Source organism: Copadichromis virginalis, linkage group LG17 (genome assembly GCF_057382275.1).
Source record: "Copadichromis virginalis isolate Kocher_CV1m ecotype Utaka linkage group LG17, C_Virginalis_male_GT1.1, whole genome shotgun sequence".
NCBI classification, from domain to species: domain Eukaryota; kingdom Metazoa; phylum Chordata; class Actinopteri; order Cichliformes; family Cichlidae; genus Copadichromis; species Copadichromis virginalis.
In genome coordinates this window covers 25404879-25429003 of record NC_140634.1, presented here as the reverse complement: position 1 = coordinate 25429003, position 24125 = coordinate 25404879, and the positions used below count along the sequence as shown (strand labels likewise).

Below are 24125 nucleotides of genomic sequence, written 5' to 3'. Positions count from 1 at the left end.
ACTGTAAGAACGGCTCAAATAAGATGGTGTTATCGTTTATTTCATACTGTATAAAGTCTGTATTTCATTTTTCTTAAAATGTGCAATTCTCCGTTCATGTTTTTAATGATAATCCAACTAGCCAAGACAAAATCACAGTCACAAGATAAAAAAAAAAAAATTCACAAAACCCCCACCTTTCACACAAGGATGTTAGAGTGATAACCACAATGAAAAAATATCAGAATTAGCTATTGATAAAAGGCAGATTAAAACATACGTTATATGATTTAAGATGTAAACAAGGATTAAAAAAAGTTAAACTAGTGTTGAGGCTGTGATGCCAGTTCCTTAAATAAAGTACAGCAACTGTGCGTTTCTGTTCTGGCAACATCTAAAGTTGGGCCTGCAGGTGGTGCCAGAGGAAAGGCCATCATGTTACATAGTTCAAAATGGTTTACAGTATGAATTGTAGATGACAGTTATTTTTTAAGCTAAAAAACTTAGTGGAATGAAAATATAAAAGGCAACAAAAATATGTGAAGAATAAACATTTCACATATCTTCAAACAGGTTCATAAATATCAGATCAGTTCTTTTTGCACTTGGTGTCTAATAAGAGCACCTGTCTCCAGCACAGATTATTCATTTGCATTTCCCTTTTAGTCTCTACACACGTGTACATATACACATAAACTGTACACAGGTTAGCAGACGTTTAACCAACCCTGATACGACAGACATGACATGTGGGTGGGGGGGACGCGCAAAAACTGAGTTCCTGGAATTTACCGGCAGAGCACCAGCACCTATTCACAGGCCAGCTTGCTGTCGAAGCTCGACAGGCCAATGGCAAACGCCTGAAGAGCGCACATGGGATAGTTGTAGTCCAGAGTGAAGACGTCTTCAGCAACTCTACCAAACTGCATAACAATGTAGTCGGCTAGAGATAGAGGGGGGTAAAAATAAAAAAGGTCGATCAGTGTGTTTATGGTGTATGTTTTAAATATTTCAAGACATTCTGCAACATCCTATAAGCAGCCAAATTATTTAAACTACTTAAACATAACTGAGATTAAAGATACTCACGGTCATTATCGTGAACTATCTGGAAGTTTTTGACTGATGCCTGAGTCACACGGCCATGGAAATTTAGCACATAAGACTGGGTGTCATCGTTCCACACGGGTGCCTTGTTGTGCAGCTCGATCAGATTTTCAAGCGAATGGTTTTGCCACCTGCTCAGGAGACTCTCCTGCTCCTATCATACAAATACATCCGATTTCAGTCTTTAATCTTATTAGGAATGAATCAAACTACACATTAAACTCACACACCAGGACTTTTGGACTTTTGCATTCTAACAGCATTTGTGAAATGTTAGACTGCTAAAGCTAAACAGCTTTGGATTCAAATTAATCTTTTAGTCATTTTATACATGAAGCATTCGGACAACACGTTGCACATTTAAGGGCAAATTCTTTGAGTTGTTAAGCTTTGCATAATTCTGTTACTGACAGACTCACATTTTGGGGCCTTACAGGGAGCCTCTCAAAGTTCATGTTCATGCCAGGGATGATTACAGTCATTTTGCGTGGTCCTTTGAATCCCAGCACATTGGTTTCCTGCCAAAAAACACAGAGAGTGTGACAATTTTACTAAATATATTTAATGAACAGGCAACACACTAAACACACTGCTAGCCTTTTGTCATTCACTCACATAGCAGATGGCAGCCAGTTCCTGTCGTGTGTTGCTTTCTTCCAGCAGAGCCCCGGGGTTTTTACACGGATTGGTCCCGTTGTCGTACACTGTGAATTTAGTGCCCATGAGGTTGGATCTGATAGAAAACAAACCGGTCATGAAATGTTTACACCTTTTCATATTTTTCAGATGCTGGCAGCATTTTGTTTCACATTTGAGTCATGTGGATTGGCAGAAAGCAACACACTGTTTATTTTCTAAATATCAAGAAAACAGCAACTATTGGATGCTGCAGTTTATTCTAACTGTTAGCAAGCAGAAAATCTTTGGAATCACATTGAATGTTATATTGAAAAAAAGAGGCAAAAGTGAGAGGCTACAATGTAATCCCACAGGTCAACTGTCCAGACCAAAGTGAATGTCGTTGTCTTTGCCACTGATGGGCTCAGACTGTCAACATTATGAAAAGGATCCCTACAGAGATGTGTATCTCACATCAAGAAGAAGTCTCGCTCTGAAATCTCACCGGAGGTGAGGTGTTGCTGGAAGAAAAAAGTGTGAATGTGAGTGAGAGTTGGAGGAAGCCAGGCACGGAAGAGAAGAGAAGCTTCCTGTTCAGTAGTTCACGGTTTGTGATTGAATTTCTGAAATCAGGCAATGGTCTGCTACACTTTACTTTATTTTTGCCAGGCACACACTGGTGACCAGTTGAGCTACAAATGGATGGACAGATGAAATGTTTTCACTGCCTATTTTGACTGGAATCAATATTACCAATCAAATAGAAAAATGAATCACTTATAAGAGCTGCCGGATACAGAATGCAGGTAATGCTATTAATTAAAGGTATTTTGTTCACATGGTATCAGTTGACATTAAAACAATAAATATAATTAAAGGTGTGCAATCAGCAAATAATACCTTATTAATGCAGGTCTCTGTGGACACAGGGAGGGTGGATTTACCTGAGTTTACCTATAAAGCTCTCTCCCTCTCGTGACAGGTCGGTAGCATCCACTGAAATAAGGTAGTTGGATGTCTTACTCTTCTTCCTCTTTCTTCCTGCCAGCAGAAACACCTGGAACGACACAATAAAGCAGACACATGTATCTAATGAAGGCTTTTGTTTATAAATGTTACATTGTACAACAAAAATGATGATTCTTATTCACAACTTTAATGGCCCACGCATGTATCGCACCTTCTTGCAATCCTCTTTCTCCATGTGCATGTAGTAAGTGGGGTAGAGGCCGCGGTCCATACCCTTCTTGTCACGGGTGATTCGGCATTTGACTGTGACGCCACGTGGTGCTGGGCGTAAGACAAACTCCTCCAGATTCGCCACATCGGCTAGTAAGTTTTCCGCTGTGGGTGATCCTGGGGTAACCAGATCCTGGGACAAATTAATATAGTCAGCTACTTTTAAAAGAAAAAAGAAAAAAAAGAAGCATTTTAGATAATAGTGAGTATATGAACTAGTGTGCGTAGGCTTTACAGGAATGTCCTTGCCACTAGTAGCTGAGGCAGGCCTGTTGCTGTCTGTGTGAGAGGACCGAGAACGGGTCCGTTCTTCCTCCAAGTCTTCCTCGTGCTCACTGGCTTCATCAAAGTTCATGCTTTCGCAGAGACCTGGTGAGAGACGTGGGAGTGTGGTGTGAGGGAGCTTTAATTACACACGAAGGTCTTTACAAATTCTCCAGCTGAGAAACCCATTCATACAAAAACAAAAGAGGAAAATGAAACCCAGATGCTCTGCGTACATTCTCCACAACAAAAGAACCTCAGTCATTATTTCGTTCCAGGGGTTCCTTCAGTTTTGGTTCAAAACGCTCCACAGAAGATTTTACCAGTTTTTTGGGTTCATCTGCGGTCTTTGATATATGAGAAAAAATTCCCAAGAAGTGATGCAATACTTAGGAAATAGTTGAAGCAAAAAATAGAGCATTATACAGCTGAAAGCACATCCTTTCATATTTATCTGAAACATTCAGGGGGAGGGGGATTTCTTTTACATCAGCTGTTGAAACCATGACAAATGAAATGAAAGGATGAAGACTTGTGAAAGTGAATATCAAAAAGAATGTGATTATTTAGCATTGATTCTTATTTATTCAACCAAAAGGCCACTTCTCTGGCCTAAAGAGTACTTTTCCATGTCAGTTACTGGAAGGCTCATATTTATGACAATAAATGAAGCTGATGTGCAGCTACTTGTGCAGAGACAGCTCCATGCAGTCATGCAGACATAAACTGGGGCTTGCACAGTGCAGACAGTCGGGACTGTCTATCTGTCTCCTCACTGATAATTGGATTTATCAGCCAGGATGCAGCTCTTGGCTGCAGCTATATCCCACTGTAATGTGTTATCAAAGTGTAAACTCATATGAAAGCTGTGTGTTTTCACTACATTGAAGTATTATTTTTTATTAAAATCTAATTAAAATTGGACTTGTAAAAGAAATGCTTGACCAGAAATGGCAATAATGATACCAAGATTACTCTAAATTGTTATACTATACAGCTGGAGTCCTAAATACTGCAATCCAATCTACAGTTTGAAGTAAATGAAGAACTTTAGATTTTAAATCACAGCAATCAAACTGACTACTGTGAGGATATACTGCTGCAGGAAAATGTGGGTGAACAAGTGTGGTTCTGACCGACAAACCAAGGAACGCTGCTCATAGGTAGAGATCTGTCGAACACAAGTAGGCTTGCTTAAAATCGTACCCTGCTTTATCCTCATTTTTTTTGCATCTTAGCTGTTCCTTCATTCACAAAATGAACATCGTGTTATATTCAGTGAGACTTGGCGATTCAGAACATAAACCCATCAGTGATGTGTTTACAAATGCAACAGATGGAGGAGGTCAAGGCCAGTTTTCCCAATCAGACTTCAGGGAGTGACCAGACGAGTTCCTCCCTGCTGCCCATTAAAAGGAATGCAGAACCTTATTAAACAAATCCAATTTCACGTTAATAATATTCCTGCTTTTGAATACATGGGGGTTTCTTCTTTTGCATACAAAAAGCATTCTGTCCTCAAATATTTGTGCCTCCTCCTGACACTGATCAGTTAGACTAACATATCCTGGGCAAGTTCCAGCGTAAGAGAAAACATTAAGCTATGCAGCACTAAACCAGATGGATAATGTGACAGTAAAAACAGCAAAACACAACCCCTATTGTGCAGTATTTACAAGTGATGCGCCCCAAATATGCTGCTAATCCTGTGAAAAAGCAGGAAGCATCATGGAATACAGAATGCAAATGTTAGCTGCCCTCTAACAGTGACTCCAGGGCTCCAATTAAAAAACCCACACAAAGTTGTGTCAGCTACTGGCTTATGAAATCAACCATCTGGAAATGTCAAAGAGGCCTAACATTTGACTGAGCAAATCCAAAAAAGACATACAGCATTTCCAGATAATTATTATCACACGGCCAAGAAGGATATTAAATTCTATGTACAATTCCTGAAATTGTACATATTCCCATCAGCTGGTTGGCAGGTGTGGGTGGTAGTAGTTCTAATGATGCCACAAACAAACACTGCAGTGTGAACAATGCCCTTATCTATTATTTAGTGAACCAGTTCTCACTGCATTACCATCAATCATACCACTCACTCCACATGCAGCAGCAGAGTGCTATCAATTTGGTAGATGTCAAAAAGTCTGACTTTGTTTAACAGCAACTTCTTACCTGCAGTGTCATAAATACACATTTTTTCCTTTATAGGTAAAAACTGTAAAGCTGAGAAACGTAAGAAAACCCTGAGAGTAACCACAAGTAAATATCTGATGCTACTCTCTTCTAATAAAAAATCACCAGGGGACTCAACACACACACTAACAAAGTAAATAAGTAAGCAGGCAAACAATAGTTGTTCCATTTGACTTTACTGCAGGGTTCAGAAAAATGATTTTAAACCCAGGATCCAGTACAAATCACCTTGCTTCTGCAGCAGTTCATGGATATCTGTCTTGGGCTCCAGCAGCGTCTCAGTGTCTCCGTCCCTCTCAGGCTCTTCAGCAGCAGGGGACTGGGACTGAGACTGAGACTCAGGCTGGGACTGAGACTGGGACTGGCTCACTGACAGGATTTGAATTTTCATTCCTATATCAGGAGGTTCTGAGCTCAGGAAGGCTGCTGGGCCATCAATACCTACAACACAGGAGAAGGTGGCAGACAAGCATGAGCTGTTAATTTTCCCTTAACTGGGTCCAACCAAGCATATCTAATGAATCTACTAAGTGAATCTATTATACACATTTCCAAATCCATATTTTTATCTTGGATTCCAGTGTAGGTTTGCGTGATTTGCACTTTAGACTACGGTAATTCTTCTTTTTCTCATACTGGGCCTTGTTGCAAACAACTTAATTCTGTGAGTGGATATTAGTGAATGTGGTTTTTCTACTGTTTTCGACCATAAAAATGGTCTAAAACATGCCATTTAACAAAGAAAACATTTAAATGCATAGCAAGACCTCTTCTATTCATATAACTGCAATTAGTTTGAAGTTGGTACAGAAGCAACAAAAGGCTGGAAAAGTAAGTGGCACTAAAAATAACATGTGGAGGTCAACATGTCAGTAACATGACATAGTATAAAAGAGCATCTTAGAGAAGCAGCTTGTCAGAAGTAAAAATGGGAAGAGGTACACCATGTTCTTTAAAATATAATATAAAATTGTAAAGGCCCCAAATATCTCCTCTCATAATCAGATTTAGAGAATCCAGGGAAACATCTGTGTGCAAGAAACAAGGCAGAAAATCAATACTAGATTGCCTAGAACACTAGAAAATCCTGAAAATGAAATAGGATTTATTGTGAACTGAACTAAAAAAATAGGGGGAAAAAACCCTTGACTGAAGTGTGGTTTGGTAGTTTAACCGTGCTGCTCTATGATGTGCCTAGCCTAAATTAAAAACAGTCAAATGCTGAACATTGTATACTTCCAACTGAAGTTACTTTTATGTAAAGAGGAAACAGTGTGTGACAATGCCTAGACTATGGGGATTTGATTAACATGCCTTTATGAATGACGTAAAAAATGCTGCACATGTTTTTTCTCACCATCTATTATGACATCATTGGTGACATTGAGTTGAGATTCGACTAGTGGGGCTTGCTCTTCACCACGCCGTGCCCTGGAACGCCGGGGGCGAACCTCTGTGTTGGGCTGGACCATCAAATGTTGCTGACGTTTTTGCCGCTGCTTCTGCTCCAGCAGTGCCCTCTGTGGACCAAACGGGGGAACAGAAATGCTGTGTAACCTAATTCTAGGTACAAATATACGTGACTTTCAGGACATGCAACTGGAAAACTCACTTCATGCATAATTAGCTGGCATGTATTAAATGATGGAGGTTGGGAAGATTAAGCCAAGCTGGAAAACATCAACACAACAAGCTATAGGTAATTACATTAGTATGGATGATGAGTTACAACCTGTGTCTCTCAGTAGGTGCTGCAAATGACCAGGACAATAACAGAAAAAGAAAAGAAAAGAAAGGAGCACTGGTCGTTGCATTGCATAATGCTATTCTAATACTACAGGTTAGAAAAATTGGATTTCTACATGTGAGATTTTGTGCCATAAACAAGTATTGGACAAACAAAAGCTTTGATTTTCTAAAGGCTTATCTGGGAACCGTGGTTACCTGTACCAAAATGCACAGAAGTCCATCCAAGAACTCATTAAAGTATTTTAGTTATTTTTACTTTATCTTTGAAGAAAATATTCCAGTGGAGAGATAAAGCCATACAAGGTCAGCTTAGTGAGTCACACCATAATACAATACGCAGTCTTCAAAAGAAAGATAGCTACACACAGTCCAGACCTGTAAGGCAGCAGAACACATTTTGCTGAGCTACTAATCAGAACAGGAGGACATTTGACATGCAATAACAGATAAAGCAATTGTGCAAACCATTTCAAGGTATAGAAAGCTGTATGCACTACAAAAACTATATGTAATGCAGTACACAACTCAGTTTCAGTAAGGGTAGAAAACTGACGTTCATGTTGTATTCACCCGCCCCACTGTGACCTGACTTAATACTGATGCCAAAAGGCAGACTAAATAAAAAATAAGCCCATAATAAAACACAACAACCAAAATAAAAAAAAATAAAATAATGGGGGCTGTGAAAGCTTACAGTAATGTTCTGTAGTTTGGTGAACTGAAGAATGCCCAACGTAAGAACATAACAAGGGTCTGATAAAGTAATTAGCTGCTTCGAACATCATCACTGAGATGAGGTTTCTCTCGACTGATTACTCAGAACAGGTGTAACCTCTAGGTAGTGAGATTAGTCCACAATCATTTGCACTGTAGTTTCAGTAAGGATAGAAAACTGACTATGTTCATGTTGTATCCACTTGCCCTAAAACCCACTGTGGCCAGAGCAGGCGATGGATTATGCAAGCACATTAATTAGCGCACCAAAATGCACAACAACAATTCCTGTTTAGTGTTCAGTCAGCTGGGAGAGACCGAGAAGCCTTGTCTCATATTTGGCAGACCAAACAGCTTTTTAGACTTCAGTCATTCTAACACTCGAGGAAATCATTTTCACTAGCCGTAATGTTTTTCTTTTTTTATTTTTTGTTTTTAAAAAGAGAAAATTGAATCTTCTTATCCTACAGTGAACATGAAAAACATCCAAAAAGCAAACTTTAAGAAAGAATTGGTACTGGAAGCATTTGTTTTTTTACTCTTTCGCATATGAAAAATCCAAGAGCTGGACCCAGTCGTTATCATTTCAAAGAAAGAGCAGATCTGTGTTCTCCCTTTATTGCTATACATAAAAGGAGACAAATGAATAAAACATAATGCAACATTATCATAATGAACATAATTAGGTCTAGTGTAATGAATGAAAGTGGGAATGCTACCAGATTTCACATTGCACAATAATTCCTCTTCATTAAGATACTGACTACCGATTTGAGGCAAACCACAGCTTTAACTTCAAAAGTTGCTGCACATGTACTCCCAGCCTAAGATTAGTCTGAGCAGTTTGTTTTGTCTTCCATCGAGCTATTTTAAGCCAACCCATTGTAATATTCAATTCTTTTGTATAGCGTGAGTACTTGGCATTTTCAACACAGGATGTGACTTCATTCAGGTTTTCACAATCCTTCCTATGTGACCCAAAACACCGGAAAGAACCAAGCAAAGAACGTGGGTTAAAAGACACTGATTTAGATATAATGTACATTTATATTTACATGATGAAAAGAGGCCATGCAAACCCTCTACTGAAAAGAGAAGTTGAAGTACTGTTAGGGAGAGATAACTAAAAAATTTTTCTCTCACTGGCAGTACTGATTAAAAAACTTTGAGTCTACGTAAGCAACAGCCTCACACCTGCGTCTCACAAACAAGTCCTGATCTAAAAGACAAATAAACTAGAAAATGCATCAGAAAAAGAAAAAGAAGAAGTTACAAACCCGTTCCATTGATATTAAAAGTTAACAAGTTTTCTAAAGAATAAAGAAGATTCCACTTCTCTTTAAGTCAGATGACGATGTGTTCTCCCCCTAAAAGAAGCACTCCTGGTGGGCATGACTCTGTCGCCATGTCCTTATTTCCTCTTCTGGAGCTCAGTTTAAGAGTCAGTAAACTGTCAACCTGTTCCACTGCACTATGTGCTCCTCTAACACAAGCCAAATACCAAGCTTGTGTGTGTCTGTACGCGGGTGTGTGTATGCGTGTCTGTATGTACAGGCAGTCACCGTTGCTAACTGAATCAGCAATCATTAGTGCTCGAGCAGGAGAGAGATAGGGTGAGCAAGAGAGCACAGAAAGAAAGGAAAGAGAGAGCGAGAGAGAGAGAGAAAAGAGAGAGAGAGAGAGAGAGGGGGGGGCTGGGAGGTGTACAGCTCCTTCAGTGCGCTTCACTTTCATCATATAAATACATATAAAATGTAATTATGATTTAATTTTTCAAAGCTGATCTCTTCTGTGTATGTTTGTTTGTTCTTGTGAGTTATCTAAGAGCATAGAGAGAGAGAGAGAGAGAGAGAGAGAGAGAGTGTGTTTGAACTCAGCTGAAAGCGTGCAGCACAAGTCAGCCAGGCGCCTCACAATAAATCCGCCTCTCTCTTTGAAGTCACCAATCTGAGCCCCCTACCCTTCTCCCTTGTTTTCCTTCTGCCTAATGTGAGATACTGGAGTAAGGCTTCCAGCTTAAAGCGCTACACCACAGCTCTACAGCAAGGTTTCAGAAGATCACTCTGCATGCAGGAACATTAACTTTTAACTGTCTTACCATGTAACCCATAATGACTCCCCCCTCCACCCACCCACCACCATTACCACACACACAATTTGACTAACTGTCTGCTAATATAAGTCTGTGCATTGGGAGTAAATGCTTGTCGGTCTCTCATTTTAGTCATTGCATACACAAATTAAATGTCAATTGAATACTACATTTAGAAAAACAATTTGCATCTTCAAAACAATATCTAGTTGTATTATAGATGTCTATTAAAATCTCTCATTCAAACTGTGCTTTTTTTTTAAACGTGAAAACTATGCATTTAGACATAAATTTGAACATCCGTGAATCTGTGGTTTAGTGGTTCATTAGGGAAGGATAGAGGTGTCACAGTTTCATAACCCAGCATTATAACAGTAAAGCCAAAAAACAGAGGAGGTTTTCAATCCAACAACATTATTTAATAAAATGTATTTTGCTTTAACCATTCTTGCCAACCACAAGGAGCCCGTGGTGACCAGAGCAGAACACAAGCCAGGCCCCTTAATTACCCTGCAAAATCTTACCAGATGTTTAGAAAAGCACCAGAGGTTAACCCTCAAACTAAAATCTATGTGTGAGTTGAACTTCTGCATTAGACTCATTTGAGGACATGAGCTTCAACAGATGCTCTTTGAAAGTGCAATTACAAAAGAGCAGAAATGCCACAAATTTTGAGAAATAGAACATCAAAAGCAGGATCTTTGAAAACCTGTGCTGTTCAGTTGTAGAAAATGTTTTGTTTCCCACCTGTTTTTCCAGCTTCTGTTGCATAAGACTGCTGCTGTCATTTTCAACACCACTGCAGAGAAAAGGAGAAGCAATATAAAGACACATTTTTTCAACAAAAATTGCATTTTCTTATCTAGCCAGTAGAGGGCATTACTACAGTTGGACTGATAGCTTTCTCTAATGAATTACAGATACTTTAGTAATTTTAGTGAAAGACAGCACATCTAAAATCTTAAGCACCCATCTTGAAAAGAGTAGCGTTGAAAACTAACTCCAAGGGAGAGGGACAAAGGGAAAAACACTGATCTTCTACTTACTGTTGAAACATGACATGACTCACTCTCTAATTATGCATGTGTCTTGTTTAGTTTTTTTTTTTTTTTTTTTAAGAAACAGAGAGGGAAGAAGAAAAAGAAACAACACAATGCTCTAGCTGAGAGAAGCCCTTACAGTGTGGGGCCTGTGGGCATTTACCTTGGACACCTATCTGAAGGGACCAGGCAAATGTTGCTAAGCTACAGTGAAGAGGGAGCAGCAGTTGGCTTTCTCAAGTCGGAGTCAGAGACCTACGACAGCACCACTATCTCACCATCAAACACACACCCAAAACCAATAATGTGATGTAATGTGTGACTCCCATCCTCATGAACTTGAATGTTTCCTGTCGAGTAAATCTTTAAATATCTCATGCTCTGCTTGGCAGAAATGAGCCACGTAAGCTCATCAGATATCCAAAAAGCTTATCCTGACTCTCTGTTACACCTCTTTTAGTCACTCTCACATCCTTTACACATTTATGAGTTGATTGTAAATGAGGACACATGCTGCTTATGAATCTCAAGCCCAATGTTGGCTGACATCATAGTGCATGAAATCCATTTAGGAGACTTTAATACGTCCTACTACTAACACATCATATGTTCCCAAACAGCCAGCAAGAATAGTACCTTGCTACATAGTGTCAAAATTAGTCATCTTGCCCAAGTGTGTCATATTATCACGAATGAATCAAAGGGCTCCACAGCAGGTTATTATGGCAACTGAGCACAGGTTGTGGTGATAGAGAGGAGAGCTGGAGAATGGGAGATGATTTTAGTTTTTAATTTCCCAAGTCATTTCTTCAAATGAACTAACAGTGGGACCTGGGACACGTTGTTAATTAGTCATCCTAAAGAGGCTTTTACCAAAGAGCCTCAGATTTACAAATTCTCCACCTAATGTAACCGTACCCAAGGATCAAAGTATGGCATAAACAGCTCTAATTAAAATGTTTACCATTCACTGAACTTTTCCATTAATAATGTTGTTTCCATGCTACAAGGCACTATCTGGTTAATTGCTAAAGACACTCTCTACAGCAGCTCAGTTTTCCTAATAGTTCCTTAAAACACGTTTTTTTTCCATTGGTACAGTGTAATACCCCTAAAGTAATTTGGCAGAATAGTGTGTGCCTAAGAGCCTAATGCACTGCTTGAACACATTAGAACATGACTGCTCTGATAAAGGCAGTAGCAAGAGATTAAAACATTTTTTGTAGCCAAGAGAGAAATCATAAGTAGTAAAGAGAGTTAATTCAGTTTTACAATAGACACCTCAAGGCACTTTATCCATTAAGGTAAAGACTGAACCTACAACCTAACAATCAGATGAACCCCTATGAGCTGGCATATCAGTGGAAAGAAAAAAATTATTTTTAAAAGGGACAGATCTCCAGCAGAACTAGAGTCAGGAAAGGGTAGCTATCTCCCCTTCTAGTGCCTGTTAGTTCTCTCGCTGTGGTGTTTTAAGAACAGCTGAAGGCTTTCACAGAGCTTTTTGAATTATATAAAATAAATGAAATTCAATTTAATTTATACAGCGCCAAATCACAACAACAGTCGCCTCAAGGTGCTTTATATTGTAAGGTAGACCCTACTATAATACATACAGAGAAAATAATCATATGACCCCCTATGAGCAAGCACTTTGGCGACAGTGGGAAGGAAAAACTCCCTTTTAACAGGAAGAAACCTCCGGCAGAACCAGGCTCAGGGAGGGGCGGCCATCTGCTGCGACCGGTTGGGGTGAGAGCAGGAACCCAGGCTAAAAGACATGCTATGGAAGAGATATAGAGATAATAACAATAATCCAACAAGTCCAGAGAGGTCCATTAACACATTGAGTGAGAAAGGTGACTGAAGAAGAAACACTCAATGCATCATGGGAACCCCCCAGCAGCCTACACCTATTGCAGCATAACTAAGGGAGGATTCAGGGTCACCTGATCCAGCCCTAACTAAGTGCTTTAGCAAAAAGGAAAGTTTTAAGCCTAATCTTAGCAACTTAAATCAGAATTCAGTTTGTGTATCTAGAAGGTGACCCATCGGAAATGGTAATTCTATGAATGAATGTGTTTGTCTGGCAAGGTGACCCCTCCAGTCAATCAGTGAGGACCTGTGGACTCTTGTTTGCTCCATGCTTATAGACATTACAGCTGTCTTTATGTCTAAATCTGTTTGGGGCTTATGGTAGCCTAGTGGATGAAGGCAGTGTTTATAGCATAAGCTTAGATAAACGTGTCCATCCTTCAACTTCTGACTGTGTTGTTGACCAGGGTGATACTAATGATATCACTGATTACTGTTATATGTTATTATTTTTGCACTTACAGTCTCTGTGTATGCCTATTGGAGACGGGGAGGGAGAGAATGTTGAGAAGCTGAGTTTGCTCTAGTACAAAGCAACGGGTATCTTGGGGCCTGTCACAGAGTAGATACACCTGTGATCACAGTGGCTACTGTATTTTACTATTAGTGTCTGTCTCCCAAATCCAAACTGAGAGCTGGTTCCATAGAAGAGGGGCCTGAAAACTTAAGGCTCTGCCTCCCATTCTCGTTTTAAATTCTCTAAGAACAACAAGTACGCCTGCATATAAAGAGTTTTAATATTCTAGCCCCTAAATAACAAATATAGCAAAAAACAAACATAACAAATATACCCTTTAAATCACATTTATGATTCACTTTAAGAAATGCAAACCAAGTGAAAGACTTCCATATTTTTTAATATTTTGGGGGCATTTCCTTAGTCTATATTGGACAGGGACAGGTAAGCGTACAGATGAAAGTAGGAAGAGAGCAAAAGGGAATGACACACAGGAAAGGGTCCACATCGGAATCAAACCTAGGCCCCTCACACAAGAAGATCATTCTTTAATTGATGGCTGTCTGAAATATAACAGTTCTGCACTAAGGTTTTAAGTGCATTATTCAGTTTGTCATTTTCAGGTACTGCAACTAGAGTTAAATTTTTTGGAGTGTGTAGGTGCATACCTGGCTGTTGTGTTAGACGAGAAGCTGGCAGAACTGGAAGGTCTTTGGGAAAAAACCATACCGCCAGACGCATGGGGCATATGGAAAATAAACAAAAGAGTGAAACAAGTTTAGAGACAACACCAAATAGGAAAACCATAATGTCAATGTCATAACGATGTAGTGGCTCATCTGGCTCACGATTCATCACGATTCAGGGGTTCATATAATGTGTGAAGAACAGAAAGAAAGTAAAATGTTTCCTTGTCACTGGTTGGCTGTTTGAGAATAAATATTCACTGAGAAGCCAAGGACACTCGCAAACAGTCAAATCCAGGACGAAATCTCGCTCACACTGAAATGAATGAATTCTTTTTTAGAAACTGTAAGAAATGTACTTAAAAGTTATGCTATGAAAACAGGAAAAAGCAAAAGTGCTCATATAATGACAAATGTGACTTTGACCTTGAGGACAGTTTGGATGAAAATCCATCACTGTGTGCAACTTCGATTAAATTCTGACTGATATTGTAGGAGGAACAATGATTCTTGAATTGTGGATAGACACTTGGATGGAAGGGCATACAAGCCTATTATTTTAGGGCAGGGGTATCAAATATAAGGCCCAGGGGAGTAAATCAGCTCATCAAAGACCAATCCAGCCCTCCGGACTACTTTGGAAAATGTGAAGGAGGCACTTGATGTTAAATGCAACTGTTGTTGTGATTTGGCACTATATAAATAAAATTGAATTGAATTGAAATGAGTTTGACATCCCTGTTGTCGGGTCTATACTTTACAATTTATAGTGCCTTGAGGTGACCGTTGTTGTGACTTGGTACTATATAAATAAAACTGAATTGAAATTCAATTGAACTGAATTTGATGTTAAGTGGGCCAAACCAAAAATACTCCCTTTTGTGTCAGTAGAAAGAAATTAAGCTGTCCATCTAATCCCAATTAATAGAAGAAAAAGAAGTGCAACTTCAAAGGTATGTCTCAGTTTTTCAATATGATAATGAGATGCTACTGCTAAAGATAATAACATCAAATAAATCTTCCAGAATGAATAAATACAGTTGTAAAATGACAGAAAAGGTTCTGCTGGCTCAAAAATACCCAAACTCTCCTGTCTCTTTATGTTCTTGGTAAATATGGACATGTGCATACACACAAACACAGTTACATGGTGCCTCATCACAGCAGTAAGCGATCGCCTCTTCATTAGTCCGTCACAGCTTTGGTGACAAGAGAAGGACGCGCCACTGTTGTCCCTTCCTTGTGTGTCAGTCCAAGGTAACCATGGAGATTCTTGCTCTGTCAACAGCACACTTCCACCAGCATTGATTAAAAACCTGCAGTGTGTTCTTGAGCCTCACTGTAATTGGAGGACTTTAGCACTCTGCTGTAAAGATTCACAGACTGACAAAGGGAGGAGCCTACCAAAGCACGTAATTGCAGCTGAGCTGTGCAAAATTTAAGTATTTATGCCTCTGATAAATTCTTTGTAGGAAATATATAAATAAGTTGCACAATGTTGATGTTTTAAATAATTGAAAGCTATTAATTTAACTGTGATAACTGTCCATAACTCTGCTGCTGGTTCAGGATATAAAAAAAAGGAAAAGCTGACCAGAAATGTTTGGTATTAAACCCACAAGAGTATTATCAGACCATGATCTGTTTTGTGTGTTGTTCATTTTAATTAAAAGCTTTCCACTCTGCCACTTTAAATGTTAATTTGAAAGTTGGATGAGTGTGACTTAATTCAGGCAATTCAGCTTTGAACTTAAGAGAGGGTACTCCATAAAATGAGGGCTGATAATGGTTTAATGCTTAATTCTAGTAAAACATACCCCAAAAATATCCATCCATCCATTCATCCACTTGCTCTTGCACCAGTTTATAATCAGGAAGAACTAAAATTGATACATGCATAGAAGCAGGTGCCTCAGACATTAGCACTATTACCTCACAGCAAGGTTGTCCTGGGTTATCGAGAGCTACGGTTTCTCTGGCCATGCAAAACATATTAGGTTCATACAACTTTTTGTTCATACATTTTACAAGATTGTCAAACTAGACTCTCTGATCGATAAAGCATAATAAACATATTAAGGTTAAATATAATTTACCCGTGTCCTTCTTGTTTTTCACTAAAAACACGACTGATTGTATTTAACATTAATATCTGAGCAACAGAAAAAGCACCTGCAGAAATGCAGCAACTAAATACTAAATCATACTAAATACTAAAATCAATGCTAATAATTAGAGCTGACTTATTTTAAGACTGATATCAATACCAATATTTGGTGACCGAAAAATCCAATATTCTAATATATATTTTTCTTTGAGACACACAAAGCAGTTCCCAAATATTTGTAAGTTTGGTTGTTTATTTATTTTTTATTTATTTAGTTTATGCTCTGAATGAGTCTTCCAGGATCAGCTGTTTCCAAAAGCATTTATTGCCAAAAGGGAAGTTGTACAGTGCCTTCTGGTGGACAAACTCTGGAACATCAACACTTATACCATGGTTCAAACGTGTTTTTTCCCTCTCTCTTCTTTACGTTTTTAATTTTCATTTATCGGACATTTTAAATGCAGATACCGACAGATCAGCAAATAGCTAATATTGAATAATATTATCAGCCCTGGTTGGGCTCTAACAATAATAATGGCTTTTTGAAAATTTCTAACTATAGTTATTTTTGCCAGCGACTATTTTGGATATCAGTGAGTGATTACCTGTCATAGAGCAAAACTTTTTCTATATATATTATGAGCATCTCTGAATACTATCAGGGAGGAATCCCCTTCAATTGGTTTTCAGGACTCGAATTTGAAATGGAATAATGATAACTCAAAGCTACAGAATCTTGGAATGATAACTAAACAAGAAGCAAAGAGCAGATGTTCAGATGTATTATGATTACAGCCTTCTCAGATCAATTTCAAAATCAAAGGAATTAAAGATTAGTAAATTCAAATTAAATCTCTAATCTCAATCACCACAGCCTCAAAACTGAGAATATGGTTTATGTAGACTCCTTAAAACAGACTAGAAACTGATGAGTATTTATAAAATAAAATGCTAAGAGGAAACATTTAACTGGATGAATACCCCAAGCACATCCTTACTTACATGGATGTGCTTGAATTAACCTACCAAGAGCAGACACTAACACACACACACTCAAAACGGGCTGGACACACACGCAAGTTACCAACTCTGGTTACAGCACACAGTCACAGCCTGATGCTCTGAATAAGTAACGACATGGTGGCAGAAACATGAGCGAGAAGAACATTGAGTCATTCAGCGACCTGAAGAAAGATAGTAATGCTGACCTCAATCCTAACACGGGCAACTCTGTAATTCCTTATTTCTAAAAAGACTATCCTGCTAGGAGAATTAAAGCAAAAGTTTCTTTAACTGCATCTGTTTTAATGCAGGAGGCAGCTGTCTTGCTTAAAGAAAGAAACCACAAGTCTTAAAGAGCACACAAGAATGTATATTCTGAAAAAAACTCTACTACTGAGATCAAAACATACTGCATGTACGCGTGCCATTATGTGCAACTACCTGTATGACCAGCGACTGTAGGCAGGCTGAGATCCCTCGGTCTTTACAGTGTCCATGGATGCAGCTTCAGGAATGCCAGTCCAAATGTCTCTTATCTATAACAAAAATCTTCATTTACACTCGGGGTCTTACTTACTGCTCAGTTCTACCCATTTGTAAGCCTACAGAGTCCAAGATCTCTGCTAGTGTGTCACTGAGAAAGAGTAGATGTCCCACCCATGGGAGTGACAGCTACCACTGCTGAGGTACTCTGAGGTTGTGAGGCTTAGTGCTGTTACCATGACTTCACACTTGAGGCAATGCGCAAGGATCCAGCTAGGGATAGGTATGGAAGTGACAGTTTTGAATGTCAGAGTACTGCAAAAGATCAGGCAGAGACAGAACTGAAAACATATAGTCTGAAAGAACACTAGGGTAAGTTGTTTTAGCCTGATTATATTTTAGATATAAAGTCACTCTTTAAAGGTTGCTATCACTAAGTTCCCATAATACCGTCCACTAACTACTGAGAAAGTCAGCACTTGCATTTGGCTCATTTTCTCTGACTCATAGGGGGGCCACTGCACGTATAGTATGAAACCAGACTGCAATTCTGAGCTATGCAACAGTGAGACTGTGTTGAGCCTTAAATAGTCCAAATCTTGTCAAAACTAATTCCCAAACTACCTTAATGGATCACTCTAAGATTACATTTTTCATTGTGGAACTGAGAAGCATACACAGTTTTAAGAAAGTTATCTGAATAAAATTAAACCTGTAGATTACAACATCTAAAAACAGATACAGTGGGAGGACCTTTGTGTGGTTGCTAGGCGACCAGAAGCTGACATTTGTTTTTCCTGAGGCTATTTGGAAGAGAGAGACAAAATAAAAATCAGACAGAAAATGAGGCATGTATTGTGTATGTTTGTTCTTAGAGAGAGAGCAGTAAACTCGCAAATGCGTTAACTCATGATAAGCAGGGGAATCATTCACCCGTGGGAGTAATTATTGAAGTCAAAACAAATAATGGAAATAAGCTACCCTTGGGATGCCAAGTGACACAGTCCCCTTTTGACTCTTTCACAATTATGTTTTACTTTATTTAGGCAACAAACAAAAAAAAGCAAACTCATGTCCATTAGCGCTAATTCTTCATAATTAACAAAGAATGACGAATACAGATATATTTATTAATTTAGTTGACTGCTTGCAGTGCTGTACTATTCAACAACAAAAAAGTGTATAGCTTACAAAAACCAGAAATGCTACTTTAGTCTCTAAATGCATGAGAAACCGAGTGGAGCTGGGCCATTTGGAATTCACTGGACAGCCACAGTAAATCACAACTGGACCACAAGTCGTTCTTGCAGTTGCAGAGGTTAACCGCTATCCTTGTAGAGAATTTTTTTAATTGATTGATTTATAACAATGTTCAACTAAGATGGCGTACTGACTTCAATATCACCCCAACTGCTCGTGCAGAACTGCACACATTATATGATGCAGGCAGCAGGTTGGAAAGGAAATGTTTCAAAGGAATTTATGCATTCCTGGGAGCATTACTGGAAGCAGTAATATTGTAATTGTATATAGCATGTTGCGTGCTCAGTTACAGTAGAAAAGTATTATATAAGAACACATCCATAATAATCATCAGCAAGTTTGACTATAAAAGCAGAGGTTTTAGCAGTTTGCTGGTCTGGAGCATTCAGGTGTGTGTTAACACAATATTGCAATTTTTCCAGGAGTGGATATCCTAGCAATTTCACCATATGCTCAGAGAAACTGCAAAGATCCCAAGTTCCAATATAATTAGAAAAAGACTAAACAACTCTGGGTTGTTTGGACAGATTACACAGAAGAAAGCCTCTTTTCTCTAAAATGAAGATGGCAACATGATTAAGGTTTGCAAAGTGGCATCTGAACAAACCACAAAACTTCTGGAACAATGAATAGACGAGACCGAAGCACAGATGTCTGGCCAGTGAAAGCCAAACACAAAACACCTCATACCAACTGTCATACCAACTGACAGTGATGATTTGGGCTTGTTTTGTTGCCACCTGGACACCTTGGAGTCACTGAATCAACCATGAGCTCCTCTATATTTTAGAGTGAAATCTGAGGCCATCTGCCTGATAGTTAACCATGTCTAAAACTGAGTATTGCAACAGAACAATGGTCTTAAGCACAGCAACAAAAACTACAACAGAATCACTGACAAAGAAAAGAATCAAGGTGTTGCAATGGCCTAGTCAAAGTCCAAACCTCATCCCAAGACATTCCTCCTCAATGATTCCACATTTTCACAAGCTACTGAATGTTACTGAATCATACAAAGAAAATTTAGACACAATAGGTATAAAAGAGTCTTTGTAGGACTAACTTTAGTTTCCAACAGGAAATATTCAGAAAAAAAGTTAGCTATAATTAACTTTAGGCTGAAGATTCCATGCTAACACTTGTGGTCCTCAAATGTCATCTAAGAAAAGGGGTTTCATTTTACCTCAGGTTATACATAACACTCTACCCCACAGTGCACTGAGTGTAAACACAGGGGCTCACCTGCTATTCTCAAATGATGTGTGGAGGCCCACTGTGTGTGCTGTGGGGCTAGTTCCAGTGTTCCTGTAGGATTTTACATAGAGCACAAATTATTATTGCAATATATTTCACACACAGTTATGAATTAACTGTTAGATTACTGCATCAGTACTTTGTACTAATTTGTACTCATTTTTCCTTAAAAAAAACTTTAGTAATTATAAAGGCTGATCAATTTCTTGTGTGAATTAACCCACAATTAAAAACAGTGCAGGTGACCCACCACTAGAGAGAGAAAAGGGAGAAAAAAGTACAGCAAAGGCTACCTGGGAAGTAAACAGACTTCATCCTGAGTAAGTCATCTGATCTGCTGGGAGACTCTGGTTAATGCTAAACTAAGGAAGCCCTGGGAAATCTAATAATATATATAATAATAAATATTTCTCCTCTGAGAAATATTTGTTTTTTATGGGGGTTTTTTTGTTTGTTGTATGAAAGTAGTTGATGAATGGAAAAGCAGTAAAAGCTAATAGAGTATCCTGTTATGTATAGATGCTGCAAAAAGGCCATCAAATATACAATCTAAAGAAGAATGGTAAATGGCCTGTATTTGTATAGCGCTTTACTAGCACTTTACACATCCAGTCACCCACCCATTCACACACACATTCACACACTGGTGATGGCAAGCTACAAGAACTGATGACATGTCAGATTACACAGAGGCAGTTTTGCCTCTACGCACTGAAATTTTGGTTTGTGTGCACACTGGGATAGAACAACAGGGATAGAAAATTGTGAGATTTTATGAACAAGGAAAGTGTACATTTCATTCATTCATCACTCCTTAAGTTGCAGCACAAATAAATACCAAGAGAGTATTTCCAGAGATATTACAGGAGGCAGAAATGGTATTCAGACAATCCAACAATGAATAGAAATCTAAAGGAGAATTCAGTAACACCAAAGATAGTGGCTGATCAAGATCAACTTTAGTATCCCCGAGGGGCAATTTGCTTTGTAGCCAGCCAAGATGTGCCAAGAAAAACACAAATCACATCATAGAATTTTAAAAATGAATAGTGGTAGGAGCAAATTGGAATTTAAATCTATTTGTTCTGCAATTAGGCAAAGAATACCTCCTCCCTTAAGTCAACAGCTGACACTCTGAAAACACAGGATGTGTGCTATCACCCGAATTTTTTCTCCCTTCAATTCTGCTGCGCTGCCTCCAGGAGGGCAGATTATCTAGCTTTATACCTGCCACTTTACTACACAATTTAACAACATGCTCCAACCTCTTCTTGTTCTTCAAGCTAAGAGACCCAAACCAGCAGATTGAAGAAAAAGTTAAAACAGACTCAATAAAAGACAAATAGAACATTTTCCTAAAGACATTATCCAAATTAAAACCCCTAGGTTTCCGATACAAATACTCATGCTGGTTCCTAAAATATACAAATAAAGCTGGTTTTAAGAAATATTACAGCAACCTCACTACATAAATGACAATAAAGCACCATTATCTGAACACACACAGTAACTACACTAGGGTTTGATGTGTGCATTTTCTGTGCTAGCTCCCTAAGCAGGCAAGCTGTCGTCAAAACTTTGAAAATCTCTGCTAAGCACTAGCCTGGCACTGTTTGTGCAGTGCGACAAATAACAAAACTCCACCAGCCTTGCACTTATAACGCTACACTCATGTTATCAGCACTTGAAACATTACAATGGTGATACTGTTATGAAAACTGTCATTCTGCAAATGTGTCAGCTCTGCATGGAGACTCTGGGATTTGTAACTACTCCAAGCTGCCAAGTGACTCAGCAGTCACTGAAGAAATACGAAGGACACAGCATTCACTGCATCAAAGAATAATAATACTAATAATATATATATATATATATATATATATATATATATATATATATATATATATATATATATATATATATATATATATATATATATATATATATATATATTATATATATATATATAATTTTATTTATTTTATTTTTTTAATTGCATGGCATTTGTGAGAAGCCCTTTATCCATTTCTTTTCAACACTGATAAAGTGTGCATTCCAAGTGGTGTGCTAATCAGGAATGTGTTCAAAGTGGTTCACATTACTAAGCTGACACAGTTAGAAAGGCCCTGAGATTTCCAAAAACACAGTACTTGTTCTACATCTGGGGAAAAAACATGAACAGGATGGGAGTTATTCCAAGTCAACAGACCAAGACTAACTGATACCATGTAGAGACCATTTCTCTGTCAATACTTGTTTGCAGCAAAATAGTCAATTTAAAAACAAAACGCAGACAAAAAAGTTCTCGTTTCAATGTCACTGTAACTAATAAAAATTATCTATCACTAAGTTTAAGCCTTAGGTGACAGAACTAATCTACAAACTGATTAAATCAAATAATGTGACTGCCTCTATAACAGGAAAGGGTGGGTGAGCTACTGTGATAATTATCTCCCAACAAAAATGAAGGACGAATCTCTGCTCCAGTTCTTAAAACCGTGTAAAGCAGCTTCCATTAACACAGCGCCGTTTTACACTCTGTGTGTGTATGGGGAGGGGGGTTACATGCAGTACATTATGCCCAGGCGAATTTTGTGTGACTGTTTGTAAATCTATGTTTTGCATTCAGTAACTGGCTTACTTATCCAGATATTTATCTATTTACTCATTTGGGAGGTGAGGATAAACACACGCTGACATGAATGCTTTTTACATAAAACCAGAGACTACGAAGAGGCATGTTCAGACATGATATACAGTGGGTTTTTTTCCAGAGCACTCACCTAAACCTAGTGAGTGCTCTGAAGTGGCTGAGTACCTCTCTTTAGATACAGGATCTAAAGCATTTTATACAGCAAAACACACTATTTGGAATCCATCTAGTCTTGCTATATCCAAATTTGAAATATCTATGGCGTTATGTATGAGGCAAATATCTAACGCAAATGCTATTTGAAATAAAGAAATGTGTTTGTGTATAACAAAAGGATTGTCTGCGGCTTTAATAAATAAATAAATAAGTGTTTATTACACTGTACGTGGGCATTTAACTAAAGACAAACGAGATGCGACAAATGATGGGTTTCCGAACTATTTTATTCATCGGAAAAGGAGGGAGTATGGCTACATTTATAAGCAAGCAAGGGTAACATTAAAACAAAACGGTTGCCCCTTTCTGCTGTGCGGTTTGTGCACAGCACAAGTCCTGAAATACAACGACCGTTATCTCGCCATTCGCCCTGTAACAGTCATCGAAACGAAAAAATAAATAAAATAAAAAGATGGGGGGGGGGGGGGGGGGGGACTACACCGTTAACTGCTCCTTGTGCTCACACGCCAGCTGTGGAATGTTAAAGCTAGCCTGTTACTAGCTAACGCTAGTTGCCTGAGCCCAGTCTCTATCTGTATGCAGCTCTCTCTTATAAAAGTTGTGGGCGACAGCTAAGTTTTTCGCCTCAAAGAAAGCGCTAATCCCAGCGCTTACCTCCCCATTCCCCAGTTCACCAAAGGGAAAAAGTAAGGACACAACGTACAAACTGCGTTAGGTTTAATTCTCACCTTATGCTGTAGTAACTCATGTTTGTCCACGGTTGCTAAGGAAGATCCTCAGGAGGCATAGCACTTTTGTGGTTGGGAAGAACTCAGTTGCTCAGTCCTTAGTTACCGAGCACACTAAAGACAGGGGTTGCTATTGGCTTACCAGTTACTTAGGGGGAAGTTGATTGGTGGACATTCTACAGAAAGGGGGAGTGCATGCCTTGACTGTAGGAGGGGTTTGATTTTTCATTTTATATAAATAAAAACCTGTATAAATATAAGTTTATATAAATGCAAGTAATGTATACGAATGAATTAGCAATGATTTGTCACAAATCTAAAGTTTTAGAAGAAAAACATCCAGCTAAATTTCCACCTGTCCAATCTAACCCAACTGCAATTATAGCAATATAACTTTACTGCAAACTAAATGTGGGTCAAAGTATGTTTTTGTGGA

General features: G+C 38.6%; 1 protein-coding gene across 7 annotated transcripts; it reads right to left on the bottom strand.

Moving 5' to 3' along the window:
- Positions 1-19: 19 nt before the first annotated feature.
- Positions 20-23810, bottom strand: tulp3 (TUB like protein 3). Of its 7 annotated transcripts, none has more exons than XM_085435923.1 (13): positions 23690-23809; positions 20120-20182; positions 14005-14046; positions 10712-10763; positions 6767-6929; positions 5638-5850; positions 3179-3312; positions 2885-3076; positions 2649-2761; positions 1702-1819; positions 1506-1604; positions 1069-1240; positions 20-922 (listed from the first exon to the last, which is right to left on the bottom strand). In XM_085435923.1, the coding sequence occupies exons 1-13, from the start codon at positions 23707-23709 to the stop codon at positions 789-791; spliced, it is 1515 nt and encodes a 504-aa protein (XP_085292049.1). In that variant the 5' UTR covers positions 23710-23809; the 3' UTR covers positions 20-788. The 7 variants fall into 7 exon arrangements, with proteins under 7 accessions (XP_085292049.1, XP_085292051.1, XP_085292050.1 ...); XM_085435925.1 differs by lacking the exon at positions 20120-20182 and adding an exon at positions 17573-17667; XM_085435924.1 differs by lacking the exon at positions 23690-23809 and adding an exon at positions 17573-17667 and having other exon boundaries at positions 20120-20184.
- Between the last annotated feature and the right edge of the window lie 315 nt (positions 23811-24125).